Here is a 24,298-nt window from a genome sequence, read left to right as displayed (position 1 = left end):
CTTGTGCATGCATATGAAGACAGCATTTAAGTGCATGTGCATACACAGATAATTGATCCTGAGTGGCAAACATAGAGGAGAAGGAAGATCTATTGGATAAAGTATATTGATAGAAGAAATAATATAGGATAAATGTGGAGTCCTTGGGGTTCTCTGAGCTTGGTTCTTTTCTTGCAAACATTTCATTACCTGGCTAGGTAACATCTTCAGTGCTAAAATGGGATGAGGCTTGCTCTCTATTTATCTGCTGTGGCCTGCTGTGCCAGTGCTGGTGGGAGTGGGGATTCTGTTTTGCTCTTCTGGTAGTTCATTGATTAGCATATGTTGACTGCTTGATTGTGTGCCTGGTGGTGACCTTTGCTTATCTGGATGATGATTGCTGGAGATTGAATGCTGGTGAGGCGATCTTCTGGTCTTTTGTCTCTTTTGAATAGTATGTAGATGCTGTTTATCTCTATGTGTCTGTTAATTGCTGCCTTGTCTGAATACCAGGCTTCCAAGAATTCTCTTGCACATTTGGATTTGGCTTGGTCTAAAATGCTGACACTTTCCCAGTTAAAACTGTGGTTGAGTCTGTCCATGTGTTGTGAGATTAAGGAATTTTCATCATGACTTCTGACTGCTAGTTGGTGCTCGTGGATGCATTCTGCTAGTCTTCTGCCTTTTGTCCTACGTAGTGTTTGTTACAGTCCTTACACTGTATGTTGTAGATGACTCCTTTTTTTTTTCTTCTTGGGCAACTGGGTCTTTTGGTTTACTTAGGATATTTTGGAGTGATTTTGTTGGTTTGTGTGCTACAGAGATGCCATATGGTTGTAATAATCTGTTGGTGGTTTCTGAGATGTTTCTGATGTATGGCAGTGTGATCTTTTTCATGGCTTGTGTGGGTTGTGTTGTAGTAGGTTGAGTGGTCGGGCACTTTTTGATAAAATTACGTGGGTATCCATTTTGTTGGAAGATGTTGTATAGGTGGTCTGTTTCCTTTTCCTGCTGTTCTGGGTTGCTGCAATTTGAGCTCACTTGAATAATGTTCTTACACAGCAAAACAGAACCCCCACCCCCACCAGCACTGGCAAAGCAGGCCACAGCAGATAAATAGAGAGCAAAGCATCCCATTTTAGCACTGAAGATGTTACCTAGCCGGGTAATGAAACGTTTGCAAGAAAAGAACCAAGCTCAGAGAACCCCAAGGACTCCACAGTTCAGCCCTGAGCTACACATATTCACCTCCATTGATAGGATAAATGCTTTAAATTCAGTTTGGAAGAGGTGGTTTGATATGTGCTGGAACCTTAATTCAGCCCCTGTCTTCATGTGATTAAAGCAGCAGGATCATGCAGCTGCTGCTTTAATGAATCATAGTCAGATGCTGCATTTGGTCTCCCATGTGTTATGAAGCAGCTCTTCAGAATTGAATCACTGCACAGCTCTTCTTTCTTGCTTTAAAACAAAGCCTTAAGTCTCTCCTCATAAGACCTAGTTTGGCATCCTCTAATTATCTTATTCGAACTTGTCTGAGTTTTCTCTGAATCTTTCTTAAAATATGGTGCCCAGCACCGAACACAATATTCAAGGTACACACTGACCTGTGATTTGAAAAGTGTACTTCTTATGATGCAGTCTAAAATTTCCTTTTTGGCAGCCATGTCATACTGCTGAGCGATCCAGATTCTTTTTACACATGGTATTACCAAACCATTTGCCACTATATAACTCTGCATGTGATTTCTTCTACCTAAGTGAAGAACTTTGCATTTGTCAATATTAACTTTCTCTAAACTATTAAGTTCATCTCAGATTTTGTTTTGGTTTGCTAGGGTATTAGCTACCTCACCTTGTTCTGTGTCAGCTGCAGTTTTGATAAGAATTTGTCCACCTCTACCTCCAAGTCATTAAAAAAAACTTGAAGAGTAAAGAGTAAAGTTCCAACTTTGAAGCTCTCAATGATGAGGGCATTCTTTTTACCACTTGCTTTGACCTAGGTCTCCTCAACCGTGTGACCAAGTTAGTTTGCTTGGAATTTTAAGCGAATATCCCATCAAAGCAGTGATTGTAGGTACACATCCAGTTTCTCTGTAATTCTTCAAAGGCCAGGCAATAAAATCATAATAGGCAGTATTCTCAACATGGTTTTGACTCTAGATGGCATTTTTTTTTCAAATGCTATCAGTAATAGGTGTTGTAATAATTTTATCTCTTGCCAGGGCTGCAAGGTACTTACTGCCTGAAGGAAAGCAGCAAATCATGCACAAACATACAGACACAAAACTACATAGGTCTGAAGGCCAGTCAAGCTTTTCTGATATCAGAAGTAGGAAATCCCACAAGTGCCTCTTATCCCCAATATAAAATTACAATCATCAGTTATTCAGCCAACAATTTGTTGCTGTTTATATCACTGATAATCAGTTGCCTAAAGTAGCAGCCTCATACTAATCAGAAATCCAGTTGGTTCCTTTTGCCTTTAATTAATGCAATCCAGGAAGGTCAAAGAGTGAATCAATATAATTGCTTGGGGTCTTTATTGCCTACACCACCTTTTTCTCTTTATGACCTGGTCTATTACTGAGTGCCGTTATTTATTTTCCCTCACAAACCCACTCAGTGGATTCTGAAAGCCATTTTTCCCCTCAGTAGGTATGGACTTTTCAAGATAAAAGAGACCAAATCATTCAAAAATACTGTACCACATAAATGTAGACCACCACCTCCTTTTTACAAACCCTTTCAGTTTGCCTAGGTAGTATGACTGCAGATTTATTATACTTGCATTTAAAAAAATCTGAATATAGGTTATTTCCTCAACAGTCTGGTTTCCTATTTATGTGGCTTTCTAACATACCGTTCCACAGACTATATTATGTACCTGTTTCACATGGTTTTAGAGGAGATGCAGGAAAAGGTAATATAGCCTTTTTTAAATGGAGAATTCAGTGGTTCAGGTCTTCAAGGCTTTTCGTACCATATAGCAAGGCAGTGTTCCTGTTTGCAGAAAGATGCTGTTTTTTGTTTTGTCAGTGATCAGATAAAATATTATTTTTGACTTCAACATCTTTGTTGAACAGGTATTCCCTACCTTAGTCTGAAATGCAAGACATGCCTGGTTTAGTCTTTGTGTTTTGGCAAGTGAGTGCTTGGCTCTGATTGTCAGTTAGGTGAAAGACTGTCAGAATATTTTATGAAAAAATGTTTCAAAATGAACCTGCCAACATAAGCTCAGAGCACAAGCCACCTGCTGGGACTTCTTCAGACATAACAATGGGTTGTAATGAAGTATCTCAAGAAGAGACTTTGATTCAGTGGAAGTTTCTCTTGTCTTTTATACTGCCTTTCATACTGTTCTGGGGGATTTCTTAAATGCCCTGGAATAGTTTGGGGGAGGTACAAAGGGGAAATCTATAAAATTATGTTATGTGCTGAGGAGAATTTTGTGCCCTGCACAGTAAGTGATATCTAATTCTCCAACTAAAGAGGTTTAGCTGACAGTCTGCTTATGTGCACTGCTTTTTGCCACAATTTTTTGGATCTGTTACCTATTGACTGACTCATCCAGGAATATCTTTTCACCCCGCTTGCCATAACGGTTGCCCCAACACTGACATCTAGCCACTGGGAATGAAATATATTCAAGATTCTGGGACAGTCTCCAGGAAATACAGCTTTCCCCAGAAATTCCCTTCTATGCATTGATTCAGTCGGCTTTAAATATTTTTCACCTCCCAGACCAGAACAGTCAGGTCTCTAGGTGTTCTGTGGTCAGAAATGAATTATATTCAAAGCTATGAAAGAACCTTTGGGAGTTACATTTTCCCCCAGAAGGTCAGGAATGTCTTATCCAGTGTAGAGTGCATTCATTTGGCACACTGGAAGGGAAGCTAGAAATTTAACTCCCAAAACTGACTCACAAAGATATGGTCTGATGAATCCTTAGCAGGGCCAAACACTCGCATTGACTCTTTTTGCATATCAGCAGGTGCAAATTTATTTCTAAGAGAATTTTGCAATTCTCAGTGCATAAATTCTGATCTGCAAGAAGAGAAAACCAGAACCCTTTTTCAAAGATAAAACGCTTACGACACTCATTTAATGCATCCAAAAGGAAGCATGCCATAGCATACAGAGCTTGAGACAAATCCTTAAAAATGCAAAAATAGCCAGAAAATGCCCTCCCCAGAGGTTCTCTGGATATCCCCAAAGAAGTCCTGGTTGTCCACTTGCCTCCTGTGGGCAAAGGCTATCCACTTCTACTATTCAAAAATAAATAAAGACGTAACAAAAAAAACAAGGAACACCCAAAACGACTTGGGATGTTTATGAGTGAGAGTTATAAAAACAAACTGAAATGCAAGAGGAATCTTCACTGTCAGCTATTTGCTAATCCCCCAGCTCTGCCAATTTTCTCTAAAGATGCAGAAAGATCACTGAAAGTGTTCATGAGTAATGCACGTTAGGGAGATAAATGTTAAATTATACTGTACTACAAATTGACAAATATTTTCTGGATTTGGCTATTTCCTATGACTCAATTTCAGTAATGGAATCAGTACGATGTGTGTACTGTTATGTACTACAGTTATGTAGTTACCAGCTCTGTGAATCTTGGAGTAATAAATTCTGCATTAAAAACAACCCCAAAGTGTTGTGATAACACAGAAATGCTGTGCAGATAGGTGTTCTGCAAATTGAGATTCTGCAGATTCACATAATGGTTACTAATATTCCTGATTCACATAATTTGTCTACTTGCACATTTTGCTGAAAAGGCCTGGTTAAAATTATAATTCCCTTTCTCCTCCTGCCTTTGGTGAAAAGGACTTGTGAACAGAAATTTGATTTATGGGAAAGGCAAGAGAATATATGCTATTTCCCATTTATAGAAATGCTTTTCAGCATTTGGTGCTTTTGTCTTGGTTAATAGAGATACGGCCTTACTTTCATGTGCAATCATAATTCTCTCTGTGCATGTATTTATGTATGTATATGTTACAGGTGCTTTTATGCTGCTTCCATCAATATCAGACCCTAGGGAGAGTCTATTATAAAGTGGCAGGGATGCAGATTCTTTTCAGCCTGGCCTTATTTCTTCTCCTAACAATGAATTTCATTTTAGGACAACAAGACATGGAACGTGCTAAGTAAAATGGAGTTGAACATCCTTATCCATTTTTTTTCTTCAAAATTTATCCTGGCTTATGCTCCCACCCCACCCAATTTGTGGGTTATAAAAGATAACTTTTTAAAAGAGAAGTTCCTGTTTTCTAAATGAGATAATGTGAAGGGTTCGATCTGATTTTTCGTAACAGACATGTTCCATGAGATTATTCTGGTTACTGTCCTCAGATTATAAAAATAATTCAGTGTCACTGACTGAGTTGAATCATAATATCTAAGACAAGTATAATTGAAAAGAAATCTTTGTGTGTGTGTAGTAAATAGAGAAAGTCAAGTGGTTGGTGGTGTTTTTTTTTAAATATAGACTTTATATATGCTATCATCCATTTTTTTCTCTTTCGTTTTCAGCTGTGGGATCTACTACAGAAATTACAGTTCATAATGACTTATATTGCTCCTTGGCAAATTGCCTGGGGCTCATCTTTCCATGTGTTCGCTCAGCTCTTTGCAATACCTCATATCCTTTTAAGAAAACGGTTTGCTGTTTTGCTCTGTATTCAGCCTGAGGTCTGTGAGTCATTTATATACAGTAGATCGCGACTGTTCTGCTTGGTTCGTTTTGTTTCTTTTTTAAGTACATCATTCCAAGAAAATTAGCTATGTACAAAACTTGGGAAAAAGAAATTTACATTATTAAATAGATAAAAGTAAGGTAAGATAGGAAATGAGAAGTGTGTTTCATTATTTTTTGTGCAGTTGTGCATTTAATTAAAGAAAGACAGCATGTCCCTGATACTTTCACAAATTGTATAAGCAATTTCAGCCAAGTTGAGAAAAATCATTTTTTTCTGAGGTTCCGTATTTACATACTAGATGAAATACTTCCCAGATGACAGGGTGGGGACTTAAAGTGCTTAGATTTTAAAGTTTGCCACTTACAGTACTCTGGCAGATTACATTGTATTTATTTTGTCTTTATCGATAACTTGCAAGCCTTTTTCCATTCATTTCAGGGGAACATTTATATGGGTTGAATATTTATAGATATTTGCACTAAAAGCCCACTATTTTTAAGAGTACTGTATCTCTCACCAATAGACCTGCTCAATCCAAGCAGAGAAGCTTGGGATAAGACACCAGTGATTACCTTCAAGGGGAGATGTTCAACTTACTGGAGGTAGAGAGGTCCAACCCATAGGCCCACTGTGATTGCACAGGAACCTGTAGTGTTCACATTATCAGTTGCCCATTCCACTGTCTGACATGAGCTTCCCACAGAGTTTTGCTGCCTTCCTCTAATATTCTCCATTTGTTTCCCATACCTTTTTTCTTCTTGTACTTGGCTGTGACTTCCTATCCTAAACTAGCATGAATTATGAGTCCATTGTGTTATAGCTTCAGTGTGTTCATTACATGGAATTCTAAATAATCACAATTTTTCTGGGTTTTTTAGCTCTTCACTGCATCTGTCTTTTGGGGAAGAAAATAAGTCAGAAGGTGCCTAAAGGACAATGTAAAATACAGTGAAATCTATTTATGCTACCTTAACTTGAAGTTTTCAGACTCTGCAATGCTTTTCTGTCAAACTCTGGCCACTGCAATCTTTTCTACTCCCTTGAGTCCATTTCTAGGGAGTGTCATTTTTCTCACCTCATATGCCAGACCAGTCAAGTTCTGGGAAAGAAATTACAAGTAAGACAAAAGTATTATAAATGTGTTCTCTTTTTTATTCAAAATGTGGGGTTTAAATGAAACTTAATTCACAATATCCTATAGCTTTACTCATTTTGCAGCCATTCATGGTGCATTTCATTGATGGAATGTTAGCCATTTTTTTAAAAAGTTGTGTATTTAAACAATCAGAGTTGTCACTTCAGATCTATGTGTTGCAAAAGGCAACAAAACTCTATGGGGAGGGAGCAGCTTGAGAATTATGACTATCCTGCATGCCAACAGTTACTGATTCAAAAGCTACAGGTAGAAATGAAATCATTCTGGCCTTGGGGCATTTGAAATCAGTAGGGATTAACCAGTTAATGTTTCACCAGATGTGGTTGTCACAGTGTGATGGGTTCTTTTTTGAACTGGAGGTTTATTGTTTTGCACGGGTGGCAGTTGATACAGAAAAGCAAGACAGTGGAGGCTTTTATGCTTTTTACTACTCCATATACAGTGATGTTATTTATAGTAGGTATTTACAACAGGTACAACAGGTATACAATACTGGCGTTCACCTGGTATCAAGTCTCCCTCTGAGATACTATTCCCCTCTAGCTCTCCTGATTCCTCTCCCTTTCTCTCTGTCTCCCTCCCCCTTTTCTGGGTTTGTCAAGTGAGAGAGAGAGTAAAAAGAAAGGAAAGGACTAGAATTTACTGTGGTGTGGCTTGACCTCCTCCTGGAACCGCTCAGCCAAACACCTACTGCTTCTCTATTGTGGGAAGAACCTCTCCCAGGGTCTTCTGCTCAGTCCTTCCCCAAGGACCAGGGTTTCTCCACAAATAGCTGATCTCTTCCTTCCTCTCTGGGGCGTTGGGTGAAGCCACTGCCTACAGCCAGTTGAATCCTCCCTTCTCATTCTTGGGCCTGGGGTGGAGGTCTCATTCCTCTAGGTTTTCACTTCCCATCTTCCAGGGAACCCACCCCTGGACTTTTCTTCTCCCTTCCTGTAATGGCATGTGGGCTTGACCTTGGAGACAGGAGGAAGAGCTGTAGCCTAGGCAATGGTCCGATAAAGGAAATTTGAGTCCAAAGGAGGAGGGTTGGCAAAAGCGTTTCAGAAGGGACCCTCCCTAGTTTTTGGGACAGGAAAAGTGAAGAAAGGGAGGGGTACTTTCAGATTTGCAAGATTGATGTTAACCTAGCGAGGTAGTCCAAACAAGAAGCACAACCAGAAGTACTAGCTCTATCTTTATTGTAAGGTTACATTAACAGAATCTTGCAAGTCTGAAAGTACCCCTCCCTTCCTCATTTATCAGACTGTTGTCTAGGCTGTGGCTGTTCCTCCTGTCTCCTAAGGTCATTCCCACATACCATTACGCTTCCCAATCAGGAACTGACAACTGCTCCGTACACTTAATTTCTCTCTCCAGCTTTTCTCTCCAACCACTCAGTTCATTCTGTACAGACTTTCTCTCTCCTCTCCTTCTTTCCTCTCCTTCTCGCTCTTTCCAATTTTTAGGTTGGACCAGCAGCATGTCCCCCAGCAATGGAGGAGGCGGATGTCCCCAACACCTATGTTCCAGGCTGGACTAATGGGACTGCTATCTCCAAAATCTCACCACAAAAGCCCTGGCTAACAGCCAGGTCCCTTCATCAGGCCTTGTGTCAGCACAGCTACCCTTCAAAGCCAAAATTGAGCTACTGTCCCCCTTTTACTCACTCCAGTGGCTGGCTCACGCCAGCAGAACAGCAACCATGCCATGCCACTAAAACCCATATGCCACAGTGGTGCTGCACCAGTAGTGGAGCTCCCACTTAAAGACTAAACCTATAAGAGACATATTATGCATTCCACACACTCAGTGTAAGAAAGTTTCAACAATTGACTTCTTTGGTGAAAAGTAGTAACAAGCAAATTCAATTTACTGTGCTGCTTTTGGAAAATGGGGGTGTTTCATCCTTTTCTCCTCTGCTTTTTTTTTTCCTGTGAATCATCCCCCAAGCTAGTTTCTTGCCCATGTGATTTCCAACAGCTAGTTGTGTATGTATGTGTGTGTGTGTGTGTGTGTGTGTGTGTATATATATATATATATATATACATACATACATACATACATACATACATAGTCAGGTCCAGAAATATTGGGACATCAACACAATTCTAACATCTTTGGCTCTATACACCACCACAATGGATTTGGAATGAAACAAACACAATGTGCCTTAACTGCAGACTGTCAGCTTTAATTTGAAGGTATGTACATCCAACTCAGGTGAACAGTGTAGGAATTACAACAGTTTGCATATGTGCCCCCCACTTGTTAAGGGGCCAAAAGTAATGAGACAATTGGCTTCTCAGCTGTTCCATGGCCACGTGTGTGATATTCCCTCAGTACCCCAATTACAATGTGCAGATAAAAGGCCCAGAGTTCATTTCAAGTGTGCTATTTGCATTTGGAATCTGTTGCTGTCAACTCTCAAGATGAGATCCAAAGAGCTGTCACTATCAGTGAAGCAAGCCATCATTAGGCTGAAGAAACAAAACAAACCCATCAGAGAGATAGCAAGAACATTAGGCGTGGCCGAAACAACTGTTTGGAACATTCTCAAAAAGAAGGAACGCACCGGTGAGCTCAGCAACACCAAAAGACCCGGGAGACAACGGAAAACAACTGTGGTGGATGACCAAAGAATCCTTTCCCTGGTGAAGAAAACACCCTTCACAACAGTTGGCCAGATCAAGAACACTCTCCAGGAGGTAGGTGTATGTGTGTCAAAGTCAACAATCAAAAGAAGACTTCACCAGAGTGAATACAGAGGGTTCACCACAAGATGTAAACCATTGGTGAGCCTCAAAAACAGGAAGGCCAGATTAGAGTTTGCCAAACGACATCTAAAAAAGCCTTCACAGTTCTGGAACAACATCCTATGGACAGATGAGACCAAGATCAACTTGTACCAGAGTGATGGGAAGAGAAGAGTATGGAGAAGGAAAGGAACTGCTCATGATCCTAAGCATACCACCTCATCAGTGAAGCATGGTGGCGGTAGTGTCATGGCGTGGGCATGTATGGCTGCCAATGGAACTGGTTCTCTTGTATTTATTGATGATGTGACTGCTGACAAAAGCAGCAGGATGAATTCTGCAGTGTTTCGGGCAATATTATCTGCTCACATTTAGCCAAATGCTGCAGAACTCATTGGACGGCGCTTCACAGTACATATGGACAATGACCCAAAGCATACTGCAAAAGCAACCAAAGAGTTTTTGAAGGGACAGAAGTGGAATGTTATGCAATGGCCAAGTCAATCACCTGACCTGAATCCCATTGAGCATGCATTTCACTTGCTGAAGACAAAACTGAAGGGAGAATGCCCCAAGAACAAGCAGGAACTGAAGACAGTTGCAGTAGAGGCCTGGCAGAGCATCACCAGGGATGAAACCCAGCGTCTGGTGATGTCTATGCGTTCCAGGCTTCAGGCTGTGATTGACTGCAACGGATTTGCAACCAAGTATTAAAAAGGGAAAGTTTGATTTATGATTATTATTCTGTCCCATTACTTTTGGTCCCTTAACAAGTGGGAGGCACATATGCAAACTGTTGTAATTCCTACACCGTTCACCTGAGTTGGATGTACATACCTTCAAATTACAGCTGACAGTCTGCAGTTAAAGCACATTGTATTTGTTTCATTCCAAATCCGTTGTGGTGGTGTATAGAGCCAAAGATGTTAGAATTGTGTCGATGTCCCAATATTTCTGGACCTGACTGTATGTATGTATGTATATATACATATACATATACATATACATATACATATACATATACATATACATATAAATATACATATATATATATATATTTATATATATTTATATATCTATCTTGAATTCATTATGATTGAAGGAAGGTCTTGGAAAATCAGCAAGTATAGAAGGATTAAGCTTCACAACTCTTCCTCAACTTCTCAACTCCCAATTATCCACTCCCAAAATACATTTCTGGAGCAAAAGAGAGATTTGGAGTTTTGTTTCATACTACTTGTTTATCACTTCCTTTATTTCAGTTTAATTTAGACCACCTTTAAAATTGGTGCCTTGGCACAGTTCATATATATAATAATTAGAAATAGTATACTAAAACAATGCAAATAGGTGACTTTGGACCAGTTGCTCTTTCAGCCCAACTCACTTCACAGGGTTGTTGTTGTGGGAAAAATAGGAGGAGGAAGGGGTATTAGGTATATTCTCTGCCTTCAGTTATTTATAAAAGTAATAAAGGTGGGATTAAAAAATCAAATAAATAAATAAAAAATTATAAGCAAGATCAGCAGTCCCAAAATGCAGTTTGAGAAAATGAAAAAGAAAATAAATGGGCCTTTAAATTGATTTTTCTAAATACTTATATTTTGCCTATTCTCATAACAGCTATTAAAATAGTCTAAATACAGAAATACAAACAGCATCAGAAAAGCACAATAGCAGCAATAAAAATATTTAAAATTAAGTAACTGAAATGTGAAAACAGCAATTAATAAAAATAGTAAGGAAGAATGATACCCCTGAAAAAGAACATCTTCACCAACTTCTGGAAGGTTATTCATTAATGAGGAAATTAAGTCATTCTTAAAGCCTGCACAGGAGGCTGGCCAGTCCTCAGTGAATGCTCACTCTAGTGGTACAGAGCCTCTGGTGAAAAGTTGGGTACCCACCAACCTAGATGATCTTGATGGTGGACAAGGAAGAGGTTTCCCTGTTGATGAGTGCAATAAGTTGGTATGGATGAAGAAAGTCTTTGAACTAATAACTGACTCAGTATTGATGTCATATGAGTTGAGAGCCTGCCCCATCAAAAGTCAGGCAGCTGAACTGAGAACAGAATGAAGATTCCAAATCATCTTTAAAAGCAGCCATATGCAGAATACATTACAACTGTCTAGCCTGAATATCACTAGATCATGAATAGCAGAGGAAAGACTCTTAGAATAGGGTCACAGTTGATAAATTAGTACTTCTGGCTTCCACCACCATGACAACTTTTCCAGTTAACCTCAACTCCAAATGCACTCCCATGCCGTATGTTTAGTTCTACAACTAGATGTATTATCCATCTTCTTTCCTTACTCATAGTGTTATCCTGTATGGATTAAAGCTTTTTCCCCTCATCCATTCCCAGTGTCAGAATTCCATAACTTCCTACATCTTCAGATATAACAAAGTTTCAGGGTTGCAAAAAACTGAACTTGGAAGAAGACTAAGAAGATGTCGTAGGAGCATAGTTTGAGAAGCTCACTTTCATTTTAAAGTACATTTCATATGCATATACATTCATAATTCGAATCCTATGTATCTAAATAGGATACATAGCCTTTCTCATGTATTATGGCTAGAATGGATAACCACAAAGATACGTTCTATTTGCCAAACATTCCTTGTCACTGTTTGTCTACCATCAGAAGCCACAGTGTACCTTCAGTGAAATCATTGCAATGTGATCAAAATAATAATGACAAATGAACTTTATTTTATTGTTTTCATTAAGTTTCCCATTTATAATTCATGAGATGATAAAAAAAAGCTAACTATCAATATATAAACCATTGAATAATCTCTTGTGCAAGATGTAATGAAATTAGTGAATTGTACAAAAGCATAATAATAATAGCAACAATAATAATAATTTATTAAATTTATATGCTGCCCAACTCCCAGCGACTCTGGGTGGTTTACAAATTGTTAAAAAGATTTAAAACAACACAAAACAAAAAAGGAACAAAGGTGACAGAGATAGCAAACCCAGATGGGAAGAAAGGAAAAGGAGACTTCCAATCAGACTTGCCAAAGGCCTGGACAAAGAGCCAGGTCTGAAGGGCCCTTTGAAACACCAGTTTGTGGTTTTGCACACATATTATTAATTTTTAACTGGCTACAATGTTTATTTCAATAATTTAGTATATAAATTCATAACATATCTTGGCCCCATTAAACAAGCATAAGATTTTTTAAAAAAATCAAAACAAGTATTTATGCAAAATCCACTGTGGCAAAGTGCCATTTTAGAAGAGACATTCCTTCTCCCGTCTCACACTTCGCCAGATTCTTACATCCTCTAAGGCCAGAGAGAATGCTTTCTGTAGGCAGATGGAATTGATTAATCAATCCAAACTCATACAATTAATTTAAATTTCTTTAATTGGCTGACAGCCTTCATTTCAAAGGATTTGTTCAAAAGGCATTCCTGGTGGAGTACATTCCTTCCCTGTAATGATTTCAGTGGCACATATGCACATGTAGTCACACTGTTAATCATAGTTTATGAGAATAATTGGCTCGTTTTGAATTGCTGTCTGCTCCAATTTAAAAAATTATCACCCATGTGTTGTTGATCCTGGCCAACCTGAGAAAGGAAGGAAAGAATCAAATCTAGTTATGGAACCATGATATATCTAATCTCTAGAGCCTTCTTTCTCTGCATCTTCTTTAATCCTAAGGAGCTTCAGGCACTTTGATTTCCCCAAATACTGAAAACAGAAATACCAACAGGGTCTATTTTTCTCCAGCGTTTGTCCCTGAAGAGCAATTTAGTATGAACAATAACAAAAGTTTGGCTTATGTGGTTTTATGGAATGGATTTAACTTTACAGTATGTGTGTTAATATCAAAGGAACTTTAAAGAACTTGTATATTTAGATAGGATAAAAAAGAGTTTCATGTTCTAGTTTTAAATGTGACTTACTTTGCAATCCCAGAAGCAACTTTTAAATTCTGAATGGTGAACTCATTCCTGAAGTGCTGATCTTGGTGTAACTAAAACAACACAGTTCATGCATGAGAGAAAATTAAAAGCAAGTTTGAGGGAACCACTGTTGATATAGAAAAGTACAAGCCCGCTCATTGGCTTTGGAATGATGACAGGCTGTGGAGGGAGTACAAAAAAATGTAAGATTAAAGGGAAGTAGAATGCAGTTTATTGAAAGGGCATGGCTGACTGGAGTTCTCCACAGTGAACACATCTAGGACCCTGACCTGCGTATTACACATTGCAACTTTATCTGTAAACTCCAAATCTCAACATTATGTGTGATAAATATTATCTATGAAGTCTAAATCCCTAGCCTGGTGCCCACCAGTTTTGATGGAGTGATAATTCCCAGATTTCCCAGTAATGATGACTAGAAATTCTTGAGTTATAGGCCCAAAATATCTGCATCCGTTTAGGGTAGCATGGATTAAATAGTGAAAGAAAACATTTAGGCAATCAATCTCTCTAGGTAATGATAATTTTGCATATTTACTGAATACCTCATTTAATTTTTTGAGAAGGAATATCAGTCTAAATACCAGAGATGATGTATTTTCAATGATGTGCAAAACCAACACCACTGGAATTATCTCAAGTAGCCTTGCACTAAGCTAGACATCTAGCTTGGCTCTTTTTACTTTCTTGAATGAAACTTTTTTTAAAATCTGAGCCAACCAATTATGTTTTTCCAACAAAAAGCATGAGTGAAAGCAACTGCTTCCTGCTTTGGATGTGTACATTAGTGATATGTATCAGGCTGTAAGAACCCCAAAATTTGTGACATAGGAGATCTGTACATTACCTGCATTTTGACATTTTTTTTTTTTTTAAATCTGAAGCAGATATGGAGTTGGGGCTCCAGGTGTCTTGGGGCATTAGGCAGTCTTAACCTTTTTTGTCCAGCATAATTTTTTTTCACCTAATTAATTTTTCCACCTGGAACTCTGCTGCATGCTTCTAACCGCTTTTGTGGAGGCAATCAATGAGGAGGACAGCACAGGAAGAAAAGGGCTTGCAACATAACATTTTTTTTTAAGGCTGCCATGTTTGTTGTTAAACAGAGGTGGGCAATCTTTTTCAGCCTGGGAACTCTATTTTCTTCTGCCCTGTTTTGAATTTGAATTGTCACAGGGGCATGACTGGTGAAATTATGACATCACCAGAATTAGCAAGATTGAAAACATAAGACCCTTTTTTTTGTTTGAGGAGAAGCTAGGAACAAAATATTTCGTTTTGCCCCTTAAATACTCCCCAAATGAGAAAAAATGGCCCAATCTTGAGAGGATCTTAGACAGATACAATGGGTGCCCTAAGCTTTCTGCAAGGCTTAAAAGACCGATTGTAGCTTTAACCCCACATCAGAACAAATAGAAGTCCCAAATGGGTGCTGTGGAGCCCCATGAGGTCTATTGGTTGTCCACTCTGCTCTAAATGGTAGACCTGTTATGGATCTCCCAGATCACAGAATATTTGGCTCTGGGGGAAAAAAAAACTTTTCAGTTTTCAGTGTAGCATGCTGTAAATTTTTGGCAATGTTTTAAACCCTTTTCATAATTCAGGATGGTAGAGCATTAGATTATTGCTGTTTAGATATCTGGTCTTGGTATGAAGCATATCTGGGCATCAGTGCAGTGAAGATACTTGCTGAAACAGAAGCTGTTTGATCATTTCAGACTTGTTGATCAGGCATGTTATCTAGATAGTATATGTCAGCCCTTAGTGGCAGTCCAGACAAGAAGTACAAACCATGAGTACTAAGACTAGCTTTATTGTAAGGTTACAGTAACAGGAACTTCCAAGTCTGAAAGTATTTCTCCCCTCCTTTACTTTTACTTTCCAGAAAACTAGGGAGGGCCCCTTCTGAGATGCTTCCCAGCCCCTTCTGCTTCTCTTGTCTTCCAAGGCCATTTCCACATACCATTACAGTATCAGACAATTCACAAATAGTTTTTATATCAAAAACAAGGAAGACCCTCTCCAAGACTCTTTTATATCTTACTCCCTGCTTGTGGATTCCCATTATTGTTGATCATTTCCTTGAGCAAGGACATTCCAAGACAAAACCTAGAGAACTCCCATGATTGGCTACTACAGCCTAGGATTTTCTCCCTGGAGAATGCTATTTTCAGATCAGATTTTCTAGATAAAACATAACAAGCAGAAGGTGAATGTAAAACTGTGGTGCCATGATGGGTAGAAATCCTGGGTCCCAATCAGAATAATCAGGAAGAGCTTATTTATCACAAGTAAATGAAGTCTGGCGCAGTACCATTAAAGAACTCCCCACTATAAGACTATTAAACTCAGAATCAAAAGCTGCCTATGGGTACCAATGTTTTAGAAGGCAAACTAAGCCAGACTTTGCAGGCAAGGGCAATTTTTGAATAGTAGATTCACAAATGGATATGTCACTGTAGAGGATATAGGGAATGGCCTTGGATGACAAGAAGTGGGACCACTACCCAGACAACGATCAGATAAGAGGGGTTTGAACCTGGGCCAAGAAAATAACTTGAGAAAACATCGCAGACAGACCCCTCCCTAGTTCACATGAAGATAAAGTGAGGGAGAGGGAAGCATATTCAGACTTGCAAGATTCTGTTACTGTAGTTATTATAAAAGTGGTCCTGACCTATATGGAATTGGTTTCTTAGTCTGGTCTACCTTGTAGGGCTGACAGTCATTTGGATCAATTACTTGGATCCAAGTATCCAGAATTGTCATTGAACTTACTAGACACACTTTACTTCCTGGTAAATTATTGCTGCACTGATTTTTTTTCCCCTGCAACTTTAAAATTACATGTTTTCTAAATGTTTCAGAGCTTTATATTTATATCAATATATTTTATTGAACTACAGTCAAAGACTAAAAATTGAAAATAATAATACTATCACAGACTGTCCTTCAAAATAGCCAAATGGCTATTCCTGCTATGTATTTGTCATTAGGACAGTCTATTGATAATATAACTGCAGTCTTGCTTTCTTGCTTCTTAGGCATTGCTTTTTCTCAGTGTATTTTTGGCTTCTGTTTTCATCTGGCAATTCTTTTTTCCTGAGTTTATTTTTACTCTCATATTGCTACTAAATCTATTTTGCAACTGCTTTGATGGCAGGCTTCCTAAATTATTAATGAAATTGTTCTTTGTTACTTAACCACTTTCTGATTTATTTACCCATGTTTTTCAAACAGTATATAATGCTAAATGGCTATTACTGGACTGTTGTATGCAGAGGTGTTGATAGGACTGGTCATGCAGTTGGGCAAACAATGAAAGCAGCATTGCCCTGATGCTGCATATCACCAGGAGGCTGTACCAATAGAAAATATTCTATATGGATTTACAGATCTGTATCTAACCAAGGGAGAGATACATCAACTTTGTCTTGAAAAGGACCTCTTCTCTGGTACTAGAGAACACATTTTTCATCATCATCATCAACATCATCTTCTGTTAAACTTGTATGCCACTTGTTACATAAGCTTCACGTGACAGCTGGAAAATCACACATTTGTAAACAATGCATTATCAGTACAGCATGTTCTTCAGATCTGAACAGAAGGCAGATGGCATTTAAAAATACAGTGAAAGGGAGGATAGTGAGATGAAGGCCAGGAATACAGTAGACAGAATTTACCTTGGTGGTAGAGATGGGTGCCCAGGGATCCAGGCCTTCCTCCTATCTTGTTTAACATCTAAATAAAGCTGCTGGGTGAGATCTTCCATTGGTTTGGGGTGAGGAATCATCAGTATTGCTCAGATTCGTTCCTAGACACTGGTCTTGGTATAGGTCCTATGGAGGTACCTGGAGTGCAGTCCAGCCATGTTATCTGGGAGGAATTTGGACCTGAGGAAGTGGGCAGAGTCCTCATGGCTGTTAGCTTGTCCATCTTATTATTAGACCTATGCCCCTCCTGGCTAGTGAAGGCTTCCCAGGAGGCAACATGTGTTTGAGTTTTGGCAGTGGTAAATTCTTCTTTGAGAGAGGGTGTAGTTCCTCTGCCCCTTAAAGAAGCTTTGGTCTGCCCCTGTCAGGCCTAGCCCAAGGAACTCCAGGAGACCATGCAGAATTAATCCAGCACGGTTTATTAGCCACAACCCCTTAACAAGTATCTTCCCAGAATGAAACCAGTTCCCAGGCTCAGCCAGTTCACACCGATGGAATTTCTTAGGGAGGTGCCAGTCTCCTCCGCTTATCTCTTCCTTGCTCCTCTGGAGATGAGAGCACATTCTTTACTCCCCTCCCACCATTCCAGTCCATCACAGCCCCCTCCTCAAGAAGTCATTGCTAGACCCAATTGTACTGGACAATTTTTGTCCAGTGTCCAACCTTCCTTTTTAGGGAAGTTTGTTGAGAAGGTGGTCATGCATCAGCTTCAGAGGAACCTGAATGAAACAAATTATTTGGACCCCCTTCAGTCAGGTTTCAGGCCTGGATATGGAACTGAAAAAGCATTGGTCACACTTTTAGATGATCTCTGGTGGGAGCAGGATAGGGGTAGTTCACCCATCATTGCTCTACTTGACCTCATGGTGATCTTTGATACTATAGACCATGGTACCCTTCTGGACCAGCTGTGAGGATTGGGAGTGGGCAGCACTGTATTGTGCTGGTTCTACGCCGTCCTTTCTGGCTGGTTCCAGTCAGTGTTGATCGGGAGTGAAAGGTCCTGTCCTCAACCTCTACGTTTTGAGGTGCCACAGGGTTCGGTACTTTCTCTGCTTCTGTTTAATATCTACATGAAACCTCTGGGTGAGGTATCATCAGCATACCTCACCCAGCTGCTGAGCATACCTTACCTTCAGTATGCTGACAATACCCAGCTGTACATCTCTGCCCCTGGTGAAGTAAGCAATGCCGTTGACTTCCTGTCTTGGTACCTGGAGGCTGTGGGGGTTTGGATGGGGAATAACAGACTTCGGCTCAACCCTGGCAAGGTTAAGTGGTTTGGGGCCACCTGGATCTGGGAATTTACTATGTTTAGTTCTAGATTGGGGTGGCACTGCCCCAGACAGACCCAGTGCACAATCTGGGAGTCCTTCTGGACTCACAATTCCTGTTTGATAAACAGGAGGCAGTAATGGTTAGGTGGGCCTTTGCGCAACCTCAGGTCATCAGTTGCACCCATTCCTGGAAAAGGAGGCTCTGCGCTCAGTCACTCATGCCCTGGTCACCTCCCACATGGATTACTGTAATGTACTTTACACCTCCCACATGGATTACTGTAATGTACTTTACACCTCCCACATGGATTACTGTAATGTACTCTACATGGAGCTGCCCTTGAAGAGCATTCGGAAGCTTCAGATGTGCAAAATGCGTCAGGCAGGCAGTTATGTGTGCACCTAGATCAATGCATGTTATACCTCTGCTTCACAAGCTACATTGGTTACCAGGGTGCTTCTGGGTTCAATTCAAGGTGCAGGTAATGACTTATAAGGCCCTACATGGCATGGGGCTGGGTTATTTGAGGGACTACCTCTCCCCAATCATATCTACCTGTCACATCAGGTCCAGCAGGAAGGGCATGTTGTGGGTCCCTTGTACAGAGGAATGTCATCTGATGAGACCCAGGAGGACAGTCATCTGATGGGACCTAGGAGGACAGTCTTTTCTGCTGTGGCACCTGCCCTTGTTGGCCTTTCAGAAGGGCCTAAAAACACAGCTTTGCCACCTGCAAAGAGGCTGTATTGCTAGGGAAATTGAGTGCGCTCTCCTGTAGATTATGTGGTGTGTGTTTTTTAAATGGTTTTTATTGTTTTTAAATGATTTTTGTTGTAATTGTTTTGGTTATTTTTTTGTTTTGTGTTTTTAATTTTGTACATTAGTCATATATGTGAGATGGGCAGTTATATAAATTTACAAAATAAAAATACCAATGATACCCAATTATGGATCTGTCAAGATTTGGATGGGGAGAAACTGGCTTAGATTGAGTTACTGTCCTTTAGAAACATGCCAGTTCTAGGATTGCACCAGCTTTGACCCCCTGGATGGATTTTTTCTTCCTTTTAAGGAGCAACCTGCAGTCTGGGGCTTCTTGGACTCACAGCTCCTGCTGGACCAGCAGGTGGGGGCTGCCACCAGTAAGGGAATGAGTGTGAAAAGCACGGAAGGGAAAGTCCATGCAAATATTTATCATTTGAATCCGTAGCATGATAAACCAATCGGCTAAAATAAATAATTATTTCCTCAACTATTCCATCTGCCTTAGCTCTTACTATAACATTTGTTTCCATTAAAAAAAAAAATCAGTCTTGTATAAAAACTACCATAACTGCATGCTTCATTTTTCCAGTTTAGAGAATGCTGTTTAGTCCTTATTTTTACAGCTGTTCAAATGGGTATTTTGTAAAAATGAGGGAAGAAAATGGAAATTTCATATCATTAATGGATACATTTCAGTTATAAACGTAAAAAATTGACTTTTCTCTCTCTTGCAAAACGGAATTGAGTAGCACTAATATTAGTACTAGTAGATCTTTTCCCTGTAACCCATTGCTCATTTTATTATTTCATACTATTTGGATGCAACAATGTTAAGCTGATTTTGTTTCTAATATTTTTTTCCTGGATCCCATACAGGTTCTGTGTGTCACAACTGGGATATATCCTGCAAGGAAATTTCCATCAGGAATTTTGCATTTTCATTTACAAGTCCCATTTTCATCTTCAATCCTTTTTTCCTCCTTCCTTTCTGTTTCTGTACTTTAATATCCAAATTCTCTCACACCGTTTCTATTTGGGAAAATGGCACCACGTGAATTTGCTCTAAGGGTCTCTGGTGAATTGCTGCATAGTACAAGTGAAGCAGCCAGTTTTCAGTGAGATGCATTCTTGGCTTTCTTGCTGCATTGAGAAAAACAGTAGCAGTTTCCAGCTGTTTGGGCACGTCTCAGACATTGTCTTAATGATTCTGATCTAGGAAAGAGTTATTTCCACTATTTGAATATTGAAGAAGAATGGGCCTGAAGCTGTACGCTGCTTCCTGGTAACATCCTGTTAACATTCACATTGCAAACTTGCATGGGGTGATTGGCACAAGTAGGGTTGTTTCTTAGGGCCAATTCAGATGACTGTTTTCCAAGCTCCTCATTCATACCTGGTGTCTGTTTCTGTCTCATCCTAACTTTGAGTAGATATATTGACAGGGTGCTGATGAGCAATTGCCTCACTGCGGTCCACTTGTAAACTTGTCACTGCAACCACATGGAAAACTAGACATCTGGCACGTCTAGCCATGAGGGGAGGCAGCTTTTATTTAATTAATTAATTAATTAATTTGTATGCTGCCCATCTCCCCCAACAGGTGACTCTGGCCGGCTGACAATTAAAACCAAAAACCCATGAACAATTAAAAGTAATATCATATAAATAATTAAAATTAATTAAACAATTAAAAGTCAGACTGTAAAACAAACCCTATACATAAATACTAAAAACATTCAAGATGATGGGGGAGGCAGAATCAATTACCCCACAAGCCACTTCCACTGTTGTGAGCCCCCATCTGGCCCCCAGGCCTTCTGGCCTAGCCAGGATTTCACGCTTTTCCTGAAGGCCATGAGAGCGGGGGCACACTGCACCTCAGGGGGTAGGTTGTTCCACAAAGCAGGGGGCCACTGCAGAGAAGGACCTCTTCCTAGATCCCACCAGTCAAAATTCCTTGACTGGTGGGGTCTGCAACATGCCCCTTCTGCCAGACTGAGTGGGGTGGGCTGATATAATAGGGGTGAGACGGCTCCTCAGATAACCTGGTCCTGTGCCATGAAGGGCTTTAAAGGTGATAACCAACACCTTGAACCGGACCTGGAGGCAAACCGGCAACCAATGCACCTTGCGTAACAGCAGTATTATATGTGCCCCCCTGGGGGCACTCAGAACTGTCTGCACCGCCGCATTCTGCTCCAGCTGTAGCTTCCAGATACTCTTTAAGGGTAGCCCCATGTAGAGCGCATTGCAGTAATCCAACCAGGAAGTGACCAGGGCATGAGTGACTGTGCGGAGGGCCTCCCGATTGAGGAAGGGGCGTAACTGCCGCACAATCCAAAGTTGTGCAAAGGCCCTCCTAGCCACGACTGCCCTTGCAACAGGAGTTGTGAGTCCTGGAGGACCCCCAGATTACTTTTACCCTATGCTGCCTCATTAGAAACTTGCCATGGGTTAATAAGATATTTGTTATGCTGCTCTCAGAATCCAGGATCCCAAGGAGAATAAACCTTGGCCAATTGAGTGACTGCACACAAGTGAAAAGCATATGGTCTTCTAAATGTTTTTGGACTGCAACTCTAATTAACCTTAGTCATCATAATCAAAATAAGGAATAATGGGATTTGCAACCTCGTAAGGTCTGAAGCGTCACAGTTTTCCTATCACTCATTGCTACGGCAACCTTTGTCTCAGCGTGGCCGATTTGTATCTGTTAAGCACAACATATGGCGGCTGGGGATATTCCTGTGCAGCCCAGAGTCCAATTGTGCTAAGCTGAAACTGCCTTTGTTTTCATGATGGCGAAACTCTTTTTATTTAACATATTCTTTGATTTGTTCTTTATTTCTGAAAATAGAAATACTATCGCCTATAGTCATATCACTTTAAAAAACAAATTAACATTTTCCCTTTTGGCAGTTAGTTTAATATAAGAGATTCTGCCATGAGCTGTCTTCCACATATTGCCACTGTTCTTCTCTTGTTGTGACTTGTGAAACTGCAGCCTAGTTTTCATTCAGTTTCTTTTCCTGTTATGTGCTTTATTGTAAAAAGCAGACACAAAGAGCTACCATCTTCCATATTGTCCCTCTCCCTCTCCCTCCCTCTCTCTCATATTTCTAATGATGAAATATATCTGGAAGATTGTCATTCTCAGCTCCATTTCTTTTCTCTTTTCCCTGTTTACTTCCCCAAAGTGATACAGTAGTTTAAGCAAGCACAAAGATTGTAGAATTTCAAAATGCTTCCAAATAGTGTGTTTTAATGCCTAAAACCTTAGAACAATCCAGGGAACGCTCCTCAGACACTGTCATCTGGAGGAACCTTGGAGGCATGTGTTCTCTGTAGTCAGCCCAACCCTTTGGAACAGCCTCCCACCCGAGATCTAGGAGGCCCCAACCTTTTTAGATTTCTGAAGGCCATGAAATTCTGGCTCTTCCTCCAAGCATTGGGCTAGGATGAGGATGAGCCAGTGAGCATGGAATAGGGGTTATCATGCTGCCGTGCTGGGAAGGGTATGAAGTGTTTTTATGTCATTGTTTTATTGATTTTGTTGTGAGCTACCTAGGATTATTGTATAAGATAGGCAGCCATATTAGTCTTATAAACGAGTAAATCTTGGGGTCATCGTGTGTAGTTGTGCAACTTAATTCAGCAGTCCATTAAAATTCATACCATTTTTCTTTAGTTAATGCCATATTTCTTTGTTTCAATTTTTGCCTGCATTAGTATGTTTTGTATATAAGTCTAATTGGCAAGAGCTACAATTATGAATAGTAATTGGGAGCAGATCCAAGATCCATTTTTCAATTGATCCCTGTCAAACAAAGACATGTATAATTTCAATGAATTGCATGGGTCAAAGATAGCAAAGTAAGAGAAGAGGGAGAACCAGAAGAAGATTATCTGTTCAAGTAAAACAACAGGACAGACTTAAGTTTCAAAAATTAAAAGGAAAAGCAAAACCAACAAAATACCTCTTGTAAGAGACAGGGTTTTAGGAAAGGAAAGGAAAGGAAAGGAAAGGAAAGGAAAGGAAAGGAAAGGAAAGGAAAGGAAAGGAAAGGAAAGGAAAGGAAAGGAAAGGAAAGGAAAGGAAAGGAAAGGAAAGGAAAGGAAAGGAAGCTTCTAATTTAGACGTAAAATTACAGGAAAGGGGAATAAAGAGATCCATATATTATTAAACTTTATTTTTTACAAAGATAGACTTGACTATGTGAGGAAATAGCATTATGGTTGCCAGATCTTAATATCACCTAAATCTGGATGATCATGCTGGTTAGGGAATCCTGGGAGTTGAAGTCCACACATTTTAAAGTTACCAAGGGTGAGAAACACTGCTCTAGATCATTTTGTTCCAGCTAGTGGTCATCTGAATTAGTACAGCCCAAATCTGATAGTCCTAATAAGCAGTGAAGTAACTTTGAGGATGGGGAGACTGGATTTCCCTTTCTTTATAACCACAACTGGACACCACAGAAATATTGAGTGTATGATCTGTCCATTTTATCTGCTTGTTCTGACTTTTAAACAAGATGTCATAAAAGCATGCTATTTTTAACATAATAGGATGTTATTCAGGTTAATGATGTAATAAAGGGTATGTTTCATCACTATAAGAATGCAGGTGTGTCATAAAATAATACTGCATGCAAGTAGACCCTTTTCCATTTGTTTTTCTAACCATTTTAAAGAAAAGCGTGGTGGTGGCGGTGATAGTGTTTTTTAATATTCTAGTGGACTCTTTCAGAACATGTTGGTTCCCTGCAGAAGATGCTAATCATTTCCATGGACTCCTCTGAGCAAACTCCAGAGGGCCTGCACTCCGTGTGTGTAGAATAACTCCACTCATGAAGAAATTCAATTACTGAGCTAATTATCACCCTGACTGAGCAGTATGAACAAAATTCAAAGTAAGAAGCCACTGGAGAAAAGCCTCCATTGCTCAGTTGTCCCAGGAGTTAATTTTTAAAAGAGATCATACCTGACAGCTGAAAGCCCAGGGGTGA

General features: G+C 39.8%; 1 protein-coding gene across 1 annotated transcript in view; it reads left to right on the top strand.

The window, feature by feature from the left end:
- PCNX2 (pecanex 2) overlaps window positions 1–24,298 on the top strand; it is a 111,337-nt gene that overhangs the window by 60,840 nt on the left and 26,199 nt on the right. Inside the window, 2 exon segments of the mRNA XM_088143561.1 lie at window positions 5,521–5,631; window positions 6,677–6,804. Coding sequence (XP_087999687.1) covers window positions 5,521–5,631; window positions 6,677–6,804 — 239 coding nt within the window.

Source organism: Python bivittatus, unplaced genomic scaffold, assembly GCF_059951505.1.
Source record: "Python bivittatus isolate LINGU-HERP-01145 unplaced genomic scaffold, Pbiv_v1 ctg000020_np1212, whole genome shotgun sequence".
Lineage (NCBI taxonomy): Eukaryota > Metazoa > Chordata > Lepidosauria > Squamata > Pythonidae > Python > Python bivittatus.
This window is presented reverse-complemented; position numbering and strand designations above follow the sequence as displayed.